The sequence below is a fragment of the Meleagris gallopavo genome, chromosome 5, assembly GCF_905368555.1.
Source record: "Meleagris gallopavo chromosome 5, MGAL_WU_HG_1.1, whole genome shotgun sequence".
Taxonomy (NCBI): Eukaryota; Metazoa; Chordata; class Aves; order Galliformes; family Phasianidae; genus Meleagris; species Meleagris gallopavo.
The window spans coordinates 13,568,502-13,582,880 of NC_139408.1; the positions used below are offsets into that span (position 1 = coordinate 13,568,502).

Below are 14,379 nucleotides of genomic sequence, written 5' to 3' on the forward strand. Positions count from 1 at the left end.
GAGGCCTTTCTACCCTATGACAAGATGGAGGCCAAGAGAGAGGGAGGGGGGGGAACTCCCTGTGCTGCTGACCATCAAGTCAAGCAGCCCGCCAATGGAGATGGGTGTCCTCAGTGTGTTCCCACAGCCCTAAGCACCCTCAGCCCCACCACGGCAGGCCACATCCCCCTCTCCCATGAAAGCTTTATTTACACTGCTGCTTCCAGACTGCAGCTCTTCACAAAATCAGAGAAACAGCACCCAGTCAGTGGGTTCAATGCATGGTGAGGACATGTTGAGGTTCAGGGCAGGGAGGTGGCCATGCTCACAGCCGTGGCCATGCTCAGGAGGGGATGGAAGAGGGTGGAAATGGCAAGAGTGGAGAGACCAGTGCTTAGGACTCGCCAGCCTCAAACATCTTCTTCCTGCCCTCCATGCCAGATTTCTCCTCAATGTTCTTCCTCCAGTCACCCACATCACGGAGGTCCTTCTCCTGCAGAAGGGATAAGTGTGCATGAAGAGGTGGACCCATGGGGCAACGACTGACCCAAACAGTGCCCATCCACCCACGGGAACCTCACCACAAGTGCTCAACATTTCACCTCTCCTGGAAAACTTAGCTAGAGACTCCCAGTTCCACCCCTGCTGTATGTCTTTCAGGGCTGGACTCTGTGTTTACAACCGCATGGGAGTTGGAGGAGGAAACATGGGGCAGGAAGGACATTACTGAGATAAGCTCATGCTCTGCCAGTCTATTCTGCAGGGAGATGTCATTCCCAAAAGCCAGGAGCTTATGCCTTAATGGGAGTGGAAGTGGTACCTTCTCCGTGTCCTCCTTCTTGACTTGCTTCAGGTTGGCCCGGAGGTCCATGTTGACCTTGTGCTTGGATCCCAGCAGGGCACGCAGCATGGCATCAGCAGACATGCGCACCCGGCGCAGGGGTGGCCTCTTGAACTTGCCCCTCAGGTCAAACAGCTTCTGGCTCAGGTCCTCCAGCTGTGGGGAAGAGAGAAGTGGGCAGAAAGAGCAGAGCGTGAGTTTTGTGAGACAGACCATGCACCAGTGAGCAGCATGGAGAGGAATGAAGGATGAGCCGGACACCCCAGTGGATGCTCACCTCCTTGTTAGTCTTCTGCAGCTTCACCTCTGTGTCATACCTTTCCTCATCCACTGAATCTATCTTGGCATGAAGCTTTTTGCACAGTTCCTGGGAGGAAAAGTAGACAGATGTTAAGTAATAGAGCACGCCATGCAATTCCTCTCTCCTGACCACTTCCTTCTCTGTCTCTGAAAGACCCCTCTATCTCTCTGTTAATCTCAAAGGCTAAAAAAGGATCAAACCACCACTCAATACCAACCAATTGCAGATGATGAAAGGTATTTTGCAACCCAGCTTCTGGTCTTTGAGCAACCACCTTCACACAAATACTGCCCTGGTGTCCTTGTACTGCCATCTACCACCCAACACATCCCAGAGATGCCAATCCCTGTCTCTGCCTCCACAGTGAAGGAAGGCACCCAGGGATGGGAAATGGCCAAGATGGGAAGGACAATCTAAATGCAGCAGTCTGTGGGGTGGAGCCCTATACATTCTGAACTGGAGAAAGAAATCTTTACCTGAAGTTCCTGCATGGATCCTGGGAGGGACAGAGGAGGGCAATGCTCTGCCAGATAGTTTTGTTTTTCCACTTCTTTAGCAGCTGCTTCCTTCTCTATTTCAGTGGCAGCAAGCTGGAGCATAGCACTCTGGAAAGCAGCAGGAGGGAGATCAACATGGGTTTGGGGCAAAGGAGAAGAACAGGATGGGAGCTCTCCATGTCCAAAATACCAGCATCTCTGAGCAAAGGGGATTCATGGGGACTTCTGGGAAACTCAGGATGATGCTGACCCCAGCCTCCCCCCACACCAGAGTCTTGCTGTGCGACCTGGTAAGGTGCAGAAAGGGGTATGGGAAACTCCACATTGTGCATCATGGCCTTTCCCAGACAGGAGAGTGTCAATGGCTGGATGAGAGATGGGATGGTTGGGACATACCTTGCCCAGCCCCAGCAGTGCCACGTACCTTCAGGTGCTGCCGCCGGGCAGTGGCTGCCCTCCTCTTTTTCTGCAGCAGGGAAAAATGAGAACAAGGTAAGTTATGATGCATTCCTTCATCTTTTCCTCTTGCCTACACAATCCCACAGCTTGTCACACATTTGGTCCCCAAACCAGCTTCATCTTTGTCTAGCTTAGAGACATCATGCACCATTAACCAGAGGAATCTTGCTCAGATTCCTCGAGGTCTCCAAGCCCAGGGCTTGTTCTCCTTCTGAAAAGTGCTACCTTGTCTCAGAGTGCCTTCCTAGCCTTCCCTGGGTCACTGAGCTAGTGGGCACCCAGTGCATCCATTGAATATCAGCACCATAGGTGGGATTTTTTGCATCCCCGCTGCTGACAAACGAGATGCGGCCCTCGAGTTGTTTGGGCAGCGCTTCCCAGCACCATCTCGTGGCCAGCTAGGGAAGCAGGAAAGGGGGAAAGCATCCAAGTGCCAAAAAAGACCCTTCAAAAGGGATTTTGCTCGTCCTTCCCTTCTTCTCCAAAAGGCATCAGAAAGCCAGGTCATGGGACATTCTTTCCTCCCACCACTCTACAACTGCTTTTGCTACAGAGGAACTACAAAGCGAGGATCAATGCTATGAGCTCTGTGAAAGGGAAAAGCCCATCAGGACACACTTACCTCTTCACTGTGCAGGGAGAGCAGATGGGCGAGAAAGGGAAGGAAGAGAAAGGGGAGAAGAAGGCAGTTAGCATCCTCATTGGAAACAAGCAGAGGAGTATGTATGTAAAAGTTGGCAGCTGAACAAAAGTTTGAACACCAGCAACATACTGGAGACAGAAAATGGGAACTTACTCAGACATCTTGCTTTAGATGGTTGTGAACCTGCAACAAGAACCAAAATAATTCACAATTATTCATGCTAGCATTGGTTTTCTTGGGTTTAAGAACAAAACAAGATTCCCCAGACACCAAAAAGAGGAACAACAGCTTTGCTTGTATTTCCCAACTTCTTCAAATTTCCATCACAGAGGAAACTGAGCTGCAGTCAGTGGATGAAAGGTAAACATGTGCCAGCTCACAGCCAGACGTGCACTGGGACAAGTGCACGTGGCTGGAAAAAGAGAGATTGTGATAGTGCTCCCTATAGGCTTGTTTTTTCCTTGACTCGACAATATGCCACTTTACACAATGAAGAAGGAGGAAAAAAGCTATTATACATCTGTTGTTCTTTCATACAGTCCTCACGTTAAAGGCCTGTAGCAAACTCAACACAAATATTTTAGGCTTCTATCTTGTTGTCTACCAACGGAGGAGAACTGCACTGACACCGTCATGGTCAAGAATCATCCCAAAGACTGGGGAAGCTTCTGGCATAGGGAACAGAGCCAGGCAGTGACCATAGGTGACAAGGATTGCCAGCACATGTGTACGTTGCATGGGGCAGGGGAGAAAGCTCAGCACAGATAATGAAACACGGTGCTGAAAGCTATTGCTGAGTTGGCAAAAGCATGGAGAGATTTCTCAGGGAAAGGTTCCTTTTGATGCCAATTCTTCCCCATAAATGCAGCTTTACTTATCAGAGCAGTGTTTCCTGCTCATACCCACCGATGGGTACAGCAGGAGCACTGGCCAAACCCAAATGAAGCCAGTCCTTTATAGAGAAGTGAACGCCCTAATAGACAGCAATCTGCAGACCTGGGAGGCAAAATGTTAACGGCGGTCGTTGGCCAAGGAGGAGGTAAAGACTGCAGGGCCAAGCTCCCCGAGGAAACCTTATCCTGGAAAATGTGCGGGCACAACACATTGCTGGGAAGAGCGGGGGGAGGAAAAGTGCTTCTAAAAATGGCTGGGGAGCTGCACAAGGAGCTGCAGCTGTCTCCTCAGATGCAGCCAGGCCCCATGACTCAGGGAGGTTGGTGCGGCGCGAGGCAAAAGTCACCACAGGTGGATAAGGAGCAGGAGCTATTTTTGCTGGCATTCCCATATCTGCGTACCCACACTGAAAGCGCAAAGGGCATGGGGGAGCAATGCCAGATCAGCCCCATAGCAAGGTATGGTCAGTAACAGGGACTCCAGCCTTTGAATTACGGAAACTCGGGTGCTGAGGAGCAATCTGGGGAGGAAGGAGCTGCACGCAGCAGGCAGAGGGAGGGGTGCAAATGGGGAGAATTGAAGTTGCTACAGTGGAGGATGCTTTTTCCTACTGGGGAGCAGTTAGGGAGATGAAAGCAGAGCGCAAAACCAAGTGAGGATAAACCAAAGGGAAAGAAGGCAGCTGGGAAAGGCAGAGGGAGAGCTCCCGATGCACAGACCCTCTGACCGGCACAGGACAGAGGTGGATTTATCAGCACCCCCATCTCTCCAAGCAGCTCATCTCACCCAGCATTTACCTCCCCAACATTCAGGTGAGCAAATCTGCCTCCCTGCCACCCCAGTAAGAGCAAGCTGGTCAGTAAGAGACATGCATAAGGGCTCACCCAAATCCGGAGAAGGAAAGAGAGCCCCGCTGGCCGGCCAGGACTGACTGGCAAGCCGCAAGCAGCTGGCCGGGAAGGAGGTATAAAAGGGCTTCTCGGGTGGCTCAGCAGAAAATCCACCTTCTCTTTAAGGGCATGGAGACCTTCTCAGACCAATGGTGTGCAAGAGCCCCCATGCACCTCCCTTGGCTGGGACAGACCAGGCAGCACTGCAGGAGAGGAGCAGCTCTGCCCTTGGGGAGCGCTGGCTGGAAGGAACCCGCAGCATACGCATCACCCCACCAGCATTCAGCCATCAGCAGCATGTAGGAGAGCCATCCCTGAGCAAGCCATTCAGTGCTAGCATCTTCTTTTAACCTCAGTCACCATACAGGAAAATATTTGCAGCTTCTCCCCACGTAAAATATTTTAACATTAGATGTTAAGTTTTTATTAAGAAAAAACAAAACCGCTCAAAGCTATGGAGCTGCTGCTGGGTAGCCCCATGCTACCAGCAAGTGAAGCAACCCCAAAGCTGCTGAGGTGCACCCCAGACCCACATACCCACGGCAAAAACGAGAGGCGGATGGAAATGGCACTGGAAATATTCACCAGCCCTATCCACAGCAGATGTAGCGTGTGTGTGTAGGGGATCCCATGGAGACAAGAGCCCAAACAGCTCTTGTCCTCCTCCCACAGCCCAGGCGCTCCCTCCCCTGTCAGCCAAAGGGTTTTAAGCTAATTCAGATGTGGCTGCGACAAATTTTTTTCTTGGATGTTACAGATAGCAGCAAACATGCTGCTGCAAACTTCCTGTAGCATCATGCACACAGCACAGCAGATACTGTAAAAAAAAACTAAGCTCGAGATGGGAACTGGTGACCTGTTTGGGCAAGGCTGGGTCTGCTCAGGATTAGCCACGCTGAAATGTTGAGAGCTAGATGGTTTGGGTAGTGAAATCACAACTCCGCTACATCAGGACTCTTGGTTTCACTTCACAGCCTGTAGATGAGAGGTATCACCCTGCAGATCCTCTTAAGTTGCCTGCCTCTCCCAGTTCAAGCCAGTTTCTCAGAAAAATAGAGATTAAAGTACATTCAGAAACAGACAGCAGCCACCCTCAGCAGCCAGGAGCAGCATCCACCCACTGAGGAGAAATTCAGCCACTTCACTTTTACTTCAGTACCAAATCCATAGGCCACATTTGGCTCTAAAGTTAAACCATCTCTTTATTACCCTTTCCAAAGATTCTCCAGTCATTTTCCCCAGCTCTCTACAGAACTACATGCACTGCTGTCTACCACCGAGTCCTCCAGATTGCAGCTCTCCTTTCACTTCATTGCTTCAGGTCAGTGCAGAGAGTGGGTTGAAAGAACATAAAGAAAAGTCCCATGAACCAAATGTTGGTTAGCAGATTTGTCTGTAAGATACAGGAGTCCTAGAGGTGCGATGTGGTAATAGGGTGAGCAAAGGGCTGAACCTCTCAGTCTGCAAACACATTTCCCTGGAGCTGCCTTGCAAAGAGGTTAAACCACAGGGCAGCAGTCCTCCAAAAAAAGAAAGGGGCCCTAGACCTAGAATGAGGAAGAAACCCAGTGAGCAGCAGGAAGAAAAATAAAAAAATGAAAAAACACAAAGCAATAGTTAACATGAAGAGAAACAGAGGTTTCCAAGTGAAGTAATGCAGGTGCTTGAGTGACAGATGAATGAGTTCCTTGCAGAAAAACCCAAGGAGAGCATAAGCAAACTTCAGGCAAGTCCTTCAGGGAAGACTGGGAGCAATCAGCTGTCTTAGCTCTGTGAACATGAAACACGAACACGAGCGTTGCATGGGAACCAAGAGTGGACACAGTGTTCAAGTTTGGGTACCTTTCCCAAGGAGTAGATGACTAGACTCAATCCCTTGCTCCCCTCCCCTCATGCTAGAGCAATGCACCGGGGACATGGGCCACCAATCTCAGAGCACTTCCACCAGCCTGCAAAGCTGCTCAGAAACAAAGGTTCGCACTTACAGGAGGTTCTGCACTGTGTTGTAGACACTCAAGTGTGACACTTCTGGACCAGGTTCCTCCAGAGAACCACCACATGATGGAAGCACTGGGCTGATGGATCCATGCAAGCTGCCTCTCATAGCCATCTCCCCACCTTTACACTGATTTTCTTCCCTTCGGCATCCTACTAGCACCAAGTGGACAGGGACTATGCAGTGACTAGTCCAACATGACACCAGATGACTACGTCTAATTTCCATGGAAGATACTGTTGGCAAAAAAAAAAAAAAAAAAAAAACAAAAAACCAAGCCCAGCAGCCCAACAGCAACTGTGCTCACAGTAAAAGCTCAGACAGAACAACTGAGCAATCCAGTGGCTGGTTCCTCTTTCCCAAAAAGAATATGAGACTGAGGCACATAGAATTATAAAATGGCTTGGGTTAGGGTTAGGGACCTTAAAAGATCATGCAGTTCTAACCCCCTGACACGGAGGTGATATGTACTTGCACCTTAGGAACAAAAGTTCCCAAGAAAAGTTTTCTTCAACCTGGAGCACAGGGGATTTCCTGAAGAACCTTCAGCCTATGCTTAAATGAATCTTTTTCCCTTTCCCTCTAATGTGTCCCTAAGAGCTCCCATGCTATACTTCTGCCAGTACCAGCCTCTAAGAACTGCAAAGAAAGGCCACCACCTATGCATCTTGTCAGCACTGTCCTACAGACCCCACACTGACAATCATCTAATTTACTCATGAGATGGAGTTAAGGCTATTTTCCTTTTGGCTTTTCTTCTTCAGCCACTATGCCTGTTTAGCTCCATGCCATCTTTCTTGACAGGGAGTGCTTCAGGCATGCTACATTGACACCACCAGGCTGCAGGGACATCTCCAAACCCACCAGTAGGTCCTGATGGCACTCTTGGATTTTCAGTAGGTACCGTGCCCTCACAAGCTCATAGGCTGCTAGCAATCTCATGCTGTGCTTGACCATCAGGTATTGGATGACACAGGTAGGGCCTAAGGAGTAACCATCCCTGCAGTGAATGAGAACACGCTTCCCTTTCTCCATCAAGGCTTCAATGCACTCGTTGATGACCAGGAAGCATGGCTGTCTTATTTCACGAAGATTTCCATGCAGGAAAGCCTGGATGTCAACCCTGAGGCGTGACCAGTTGTGCCTGAATCCTCCCCTCCCACAGGTGCAGGGGATGATGCTCAGGCTGTGGTCACTGGGCAGGCTGCTCATGTCAATGATGCTGTCAATGCCATTTGTGCACAGCGCCCGGCCGCTGTAGGCTGCATTGAGGTTCCCCAAGTAGATGTAGTCAGTTATCTGAGCAATTATGGGTCCTGTGAAGGGGAAATGTGCAGATTCTTCTAATTTGGGACCAGGGGGCTCTTCACAATGAGAGCTCTTCTTCCAGCTCCCTCTGCTAGACTTCTTGGAGCCAGCACAAGGCAGAGAGCTGTAATCAGGCTCAGAGATTCGCGATGGTGGTGAGAAGAGGGAGAAGAGGCTGGAGAGCTTGGCCTTGGAAGGGGAGCCTGCCGAACAAGGCAGAGGAGAAGGAGATGTGAGACTGGGTCTGAAGGCACAGGAACAGGATGCCATCTGCAAAACAGGAAAGGATGGGTGAGTCAGCAGAAACTCATTTCTCCAGCTGCAAGGGGGCAAGGAGACATGAGCTGGCATTTAGACTCCAACGCATCAGTAGATAATAGAGACTCCAAAGGCCTTGCACATCATCATCCCAGACACCCAGCCCATTCCCATGGATGGAAGCACAAATACACTTTAAGTGTTCACCTGGACCTGCAGACTGCTCCACCAGCCCCGGAGTGCTGTGTTGTCGGAGCAGCCATCTCCTGCTGATGCTGGCAATAAGGAGCAGCGAGTCCCACCACGCTGAAGGGCAACAGATACCACATCCCCGTGCTTCTCTTCATGGGCCTCACTTCTACTTACTATCAGGTTTGGACAAGAGGCTGTAGGAATAATACAAGTTAGTATAGGCATACACACTATACATATAGTATAGGCATACACACTTGAGTGCTTTCATGAGCAGCAGGAACATCTACTTCCTGAACCTCAGCCTCCATTGATGAGAAGTCGTACTCATGAGTGAGGAGCCCTAAGCTCAGATCTCACTTCTCACAAGGACTTCTCCCACTTCCATCACAGGCACGTAACACAGAATGTACCTTAGTCCCTACCCTTGGAAAAGCCAACAGCTAACACCTCTGCCCAACACTGAAGTGATGCCGTGAGCAGCTGATGTGCCTGGGAGGTGATCCATCCAGCATTCCCTTGGGATAGAATTACTGCAGTGACCTGACACCTGATCACAGTCCTTCCTGGATCTGGGCAACTTCACACATTGCTGAAGACCAGAATGAGAGCCAGAACATGTCTGAAGAACAGACTGAGACAGTCGTGTGCTTAAATGAGTACGATTTCAACACATCTCTGCTCTCAAAATGTCTTTTAGGTGGACTGTGCCAAAACAAAGCAGCACAGAGAATACTGTGTTAAGGGAGAAAAAAAAAAAAAAGAAGAAAAAAGTGACCATAAGGCTCAAAAAACAAAGAACAGAAAAAAAACAGAACTCAAGAAACCTCATTGTATTGGCAGCCATGGAGACATTCAATGGCCTCACCTACCTGTGCAACACTGAGAAAAAGCCATGGGAGAAGAGAGCTGCAGGGAGGTCGGCCTCTGAAAGGTCTTCTGGAGGTTCCTCAGAATCCAGCCTGGGAAGGGAAGAAATGATCTCAGACTGGAGTACAACCCAGCACCCAGCCCCAGTGAGCACCTTTCAAGAACACTGCCCATATCCAAAAGTCATAGGTGGTTTGGCACGAGTGCAATCATAGCAACACAGCACAGAGACCTTCAGGAATTTTCTTCTGGACTTTGCAAATGCAAACCTGTCCTTTGTCATACCCAGAGTAAAGTTGCCCACTGGCTTTTCGTAAAATCAAGGCCAAGTATTTTAACCGGGCTGCCAAAATTGTGGCTCCTGTGCTCTGAATTTTAAGCAAGTGAAGAGAAAAATACTCCTCAGTCCAGGTAAGCTCAGGCATTGGCTGGGTCTCCATCTGGGCCAGTAAACTCCATACTCGCCTCAGGCAGTGGGAAGGGGGATCAAAATGTGCAGTTTTCCTCATTCCAAACAAATGCTGAAGGGTTCATGTCTTGAGGTGCCCATGCTTGTTGCCACCAGCCAGCTGGCTCAGACAGGGATGTCTGCAATGTCCACAGTTACAGGCAGGATGATGGAGCCCTGACTCAGCTTCACACTTGTATGGAAACCCACCATCTTCCCAGATACCATTCACGGAATTTCAAATAAAACATGGGCCTGGGTTTTTCTTTGTTTGCTTTTCATTTTGTTTTGTTTTTGTTTTGTTTTTTACAGCTTGAGGCCTCATTTCAAAACAGTTGTTCCCAATTAACTTCAAGGTGTCAGATCTGTTCAAACTGAACTCCAGTGAGTGCCCATTTTGTGTGAAACTAGCATGGCTTGATAAGAAATCCCCCCCTTGTTGGCATGCAGGCACTCACCCACCTGTGACACCATTCTTCTTTGGGGGGCACTTTTTGCCCTGCAGCATGAAAGCCACTGCATCCTCATGCTGCTTCTCTGATGGTTCCATCCTTCTGAGGCCTGAGATATATAAAAATCAGAGGTCTAGGTTTTTCTGTTGGACTACAAGGTTAGAACCAAAGGAGCTTTTCAGGAACAGGAACAACCTCTTTGCATCCATTATCAGTCATGGGTTGTTTGGGGAAGGAGGTTTTCTCCAGCCTGTAGATATGGAAGTGATCCCAAAGTAAAGGGGTCCTGAAGACACCTCCATGTCGTGAGACTGATCCAGAAGCAAACTGAATGATGGAATTGTTTGTGCTGGAAGGGACCCTTATAGGCCATCTGGTCCAACTCCCCTGCAATGAACAGGGACACCTACACTAGATCAAATGCTCAGAGCCCCATCCTGCCTGAACTTGAACATCTCCAGTGATGGGGCACCCACCACCTCTCTGGGCAACCCACACCAGTGCCTCACCGTCCTTATTGTGAAAAACTTCTTGCTTATACCCATTCTAAATCTCCCCTCTTTTGGTTTGAAACCATTCCCTCTTGTCCTGTCACAACAGACCCTGCTAAAGAGTCTGTCCCCTACTTTCTTATAGCCCTCTGCATAAACCCTGCTAGGGCTGGAACAGCAGCAGCTAGACTGCAATGGAGAGGGCAAGAGATAAGAAAAAGGGTAGGAATGGGGGTAGAAGAAGTGGCAGGGGGTAGAATTTTTATTTTTAAGTAAGAATTGTTTTTTAAATGTTCATTATCTGCAATTGAACAGTATTTCTGTAACTAGGCAAGAAGGTGACGGCTAACAGAATCCAGATCAGTGCACCTGCACAGAGGTTAGTTTTATTTACCCATAAAAATTTGTTGTCCTAGCACTCAGTCTTTTAATTCCCTTGAACATACATCCTCAGAGAAACCACATACAGGGCTCAGCCTATCTGTCCCTTAGAATCTGAGCTCAAAATCTTTATGGATCACACATCCACGAATCGCTTTCTCCAGACGCCCACTTCCCTCGAAGTACAAAGTGCGAGTCACGCATGGCGCCGAGAGCGCAGCATCCCGGTTATGGAGGCACCCGGAAGGGAAGGCGATGGGGGAAGGGGCGAGGGATGGGAAAAAGAGAAGGGGATCTGGAAATAGGGGGGACGGAAAGGGGCTCCTTGCCTGTGTGAGAAACCAACAGGCGCACCCGCAGCAGTCCTCTCCCCACTCACCCACAGCTGCAGCACAACGACTCCCACCGGGACCCCACGCTCTTCCCTCTCCCCCTCCCCAGGGCAGCCACCCCCACACCGCGCAGGACCCTGCCCCAAAGCATCCCCCCTAGGCGGGTTTTACCGTGGGCAGGGGCACGCAGCCAGCACTGTAGGGCCGGGACCCTCGTCCCCCCATGCAACCTCCCCCATCCCTCCCCTCCCCTCCCCCCCCCCGGCACCCCTCCCGGGAGCAGCAGCAGCAGGGCAGCCTGGGAGACGTAGTTTCGGTGCTAAGCATGGCCCAGAGGGGAGTCAGCCCTCCACTTCCCCTCCATATGGGGGCACTGACTTCCCAACTCCTGCCTTTCACTCCTGCCCCTTGCTCCGAGCCCACCCATCCCACAAGCCCTCGCTGCTTTTCCAGGCAAACAAGCAAACTGTGCTTTGCCTCCAGGTTTCAAGCCAGAAGGCATCCTGCTCTGAGTATTTTGTTCCCCTTTCTCTCTCTGCAACCACATTAAAAATATTCCTTAAAAGAAAAAGCTGCAATTGGCATAAGATCCTGCAAGTCCTCGAGCTGAGAAGTTTTAAAAAAGAAACACGTCACATGGCAAAGTTTCACAATAAAATGGTGAGATAAATATTCATTAACTAGCATCATTATAAAACAGGCAGGCTTGTTCCTTGTGAGGGAAGCTTAGATAGTCTCCAGTGCTCAAAAATTGTGAGACTAGCCAAAAAATCTGAGCTGGAGGACAGCCAGTGCATAGCCAGGCTGAACGATGACAGCCCATAATCATTTTTGTCTCACAGCGACAAATGGTGACAAGCATGTGTAATGCTCAGCATTCGCCTGGTACCGATTTCCAGGCTGATTTCTTGAAGTACACGAACAGATAGTCATAAAATCACCAAATGAGGGAATAATTATCTTTGAGAGAGTCTCCTTGATGTCACCTTTCACAGCCCAAGTGGGGCCACCATCAGAGCTGGATCCAGAGCTAGGTCCTGATCAGAACAACGTGGCAAGAACTTCCTCAGGCATGAAGACCTCACATCCCACCCAAGGTCTGACCACCCTCAGGATTATTTCCCTTTTCTCCTTCATACCAATTACATTTCTCTTGCCATTAGGGTTTGTGGCTTTGGGCCTTGCAGCCAGACATGCCCAAGGCTTGTTGCTTCTTGCTGGTCAACAGTGTTCAACAGACTTTTCTTGCTGCATGTTGCTCTATTTCTGGGCAATCTGGTGAGTCTTTGTTTCCTCTGCCAGAAACCAGCCCAAATTACAGAGTTTTGTGCAGGGTCTGAGAGTTATTGCACGACGCGGTGAGTATGGTCTGCGAGGAGGAGACCCAGGCATGCACCACAGCAACAGGCTTTTCTCTCTTGCACAAACCCCTGTTTCTAGAGGAAGGACACCTGGATAAAGAGGCAGAGCTCTAACTGGGACAACCGAGGACACGGAGACTCAGATCATTCAACATGTACCTGCCCTGCCCTCTAGATGCAGATGTGGGAATCCAGCACAGGCACACGTTGAGATTTCACCTTCAACTAACATTGCTTTCTTTTATCTTCCACTGCAACATCTTCCTCTTCCTCCAGAAGTGCATTTCCGGGGGCAGTCCTCCAAGTGCATAAGGAAGCTATTTCGGCAAGAGACACAGCAGCGACAAGGGGACAACCAACCAGCCTTGCTAAGGCCATGGGGACATGCTGATGGAGAGGCAAGAAGAACCCAGCCTTTCTACCCACCAGACTTAGCACAAGATGGAGCCATCCCCCTTCCTATGAAAAGGTTCCTATGTGAGCTGTGCTCAAGAGTTAAATAAGCTACAATCCCCTCACCCTTTCCCCTTGAGGGAGCAGATCAGCAGGTGGATTTATGCCTCAGTGAGGCTCATCTGGGGCACTAGTACACCTGCCCTGATGAACGCTTACTGGTTGGGTCCCCAGCTGCCCCAGGATTCTCATACAGCAACTTTCCCTTCTGCATCACCCCCTCCAGTTTGATTTAAGGCTGAGGCTTTAACTCACTCAGCATCCTTCTGTATTTCTCAGGTGACTGATTTCCTCCTCCGTTTCATTAAGGGCACCCACTTCATGCTGTTCTCCCAGCAGAAACCACACTCCACTTGTCACAGCTATCCCCAAACAACTATGTAATTTCTCCCCCCATCACAGCAAAGGCAAAGCCTAGGGAACATTTATTAAGAAACAGGCACAGTAGCTTTTTATAGTTAAGCTTGGGTCATTAATCTCTATCAAGAGCTTTCATAATCTTCCTCAGCCTCACCGTATTTGTTTAACTCTCTGATAGTCGCTGCATGGGTCTTGGGATAATTGCAGATTAACTGCTTTTCAATATTAATGGCTCTTCATTAATGCTTTGGGCTCTCCCTGCTCCTGAGCTTGCAGCTTCTTACAGGCTGCCTGGTGCAAATTACTTCCCTTTTGTATTTTGAAGCCAAATACAGTGAAACAAGCCCAAATCTTTGTGCTACGGCTGTTTGTTTGACAAAAGAAGAAGGCTTTTCCAGGTGTATTTTGGAGTAAGAGCAATTTCTTTGCCAAGAACAGAGTGGGTTCAGGCAGTGTCTGTGCCAATCTAGCTTAAGTCTTCTCAACTAAATTAAAATTATCTTAAGAGCAATCCCCTTCTTTGTCAGCTCATTGAAATACTAATTCAGGGAGCTGGGAGGCTCCTGGGGTTGCAGACAATGCAGAGGATCCACCTCAAAATAGAAGGGATTTTTAGTTACCCACCTCCCATCTTAAGGCACCACGAGGAGGATGTGAGGGCACAAGCAGCACCCAGACTACATGAAACCCACAGAGAACTCACAAGATGGCTGCAACTCAGCCTTAATAAGCATAGCATTCACAGGGTGTTTTCCTAAGAGGGTGGGTCAAGAACTGGGATGGGCTACCCAGGGAAGTGGTGGAGTTCCCATACCTGGAGGTATTTAAGAGATTCATGGACTAAGGGACATAGTTTGGTGGTGGGACCTATTAGGTCCAGCTGATGGTTGGATTCAGTGATCTTGAATGCCTTTTCCAACCTGTGATTCCGTAGTAATAATCTTCTATTAAAAAAATATGAAAGGACACAATG

General features: G+C 49.3%; 2 protein-coding genes across 4 annotated transcripts; both read right to left on the reverse strand.

Annotated features, from left to right (window-relative positions):
* Positions 1-171: 171 nt before the first annotated feature.
* Positions 172-4,566, reverse strand: TNNI2 (troponin I2, fast skeletal type). 2 transcript variants are annotated; one of them, XM_085224317.1, is made up of 7 exons: positions 4,499-4,566; positions 2,874-2,903; positions 2,043-2,084; positions 1,598-1,726; positions 1,098-1,187; positions 800-976; positions 172-472 (listed from the first exon to the last, which is right to left on the reverse strand). In XM_085224317.1, exons 4-7 carry the CDS (start codon positions 1,718-1,720, stop codon positions 374-376), a joined length of 489 nt encoding a protein of 162 aa, XP_085080443.1. In that variant the 5' UTR covers positions 1,721-1,726; positions 2,043-2,084; positions 2,874-2,903; positions 4,499-4,566; the 3' UTR covers positions 172-373. The 2 variants fall into 2 exon arrangements, with proteins under 2 accessions (XP_085080443.1, XP_085080442.1); XM_085224316.1 differs by lacking the exons at positions 2,874-2,903; positions 4,499-4,566 and having other exon boundaries at positions 2,043-2,104.
* On the reverse strand, positions 2,869-11,492 carry LOC116216647 (uncharacterized). 2 transcript variants are annotated; one of them, XM_085224313.1, is made up of 7 exons: positions 11,404-11,479; positions 10,224-10,415; positions 10,039-10,137; positions 9,131-9,220; positions 8,274-8,452; positions 6,490-8,078; positions 2,869-2,903 (listed from the first exon to the last, which is right to left on the reverse strand). In XM_085224313.1, the coding sequence occupies exons 2-6, from the start codon at positions 10,231-10,233 to the stop codon at positions 7,278-7,280; spliced, it is 1,179 nt and encodes a 392-aa protein (XP_085080439.1). In that variant the 5' UTR covers positions 10,234-10,415; positions 11,404-11,479; the 3' UTR covers positions 2,869-2,903; positions 6,490-7,277. The 2 variants fall into 2 exon arrangements, with proteins under 2 accessions (XP_085080439.1, XP_031409297.1); XM_031553437.2 differs by lacking the exon at positions 10,224-10,415 and having other exon boundaries at positions 2,874-2,903; positions 11,404-11,492.
* Between the last annotated feature and the right edge of the window lie 2,887 nt (positions 11,493-14,379).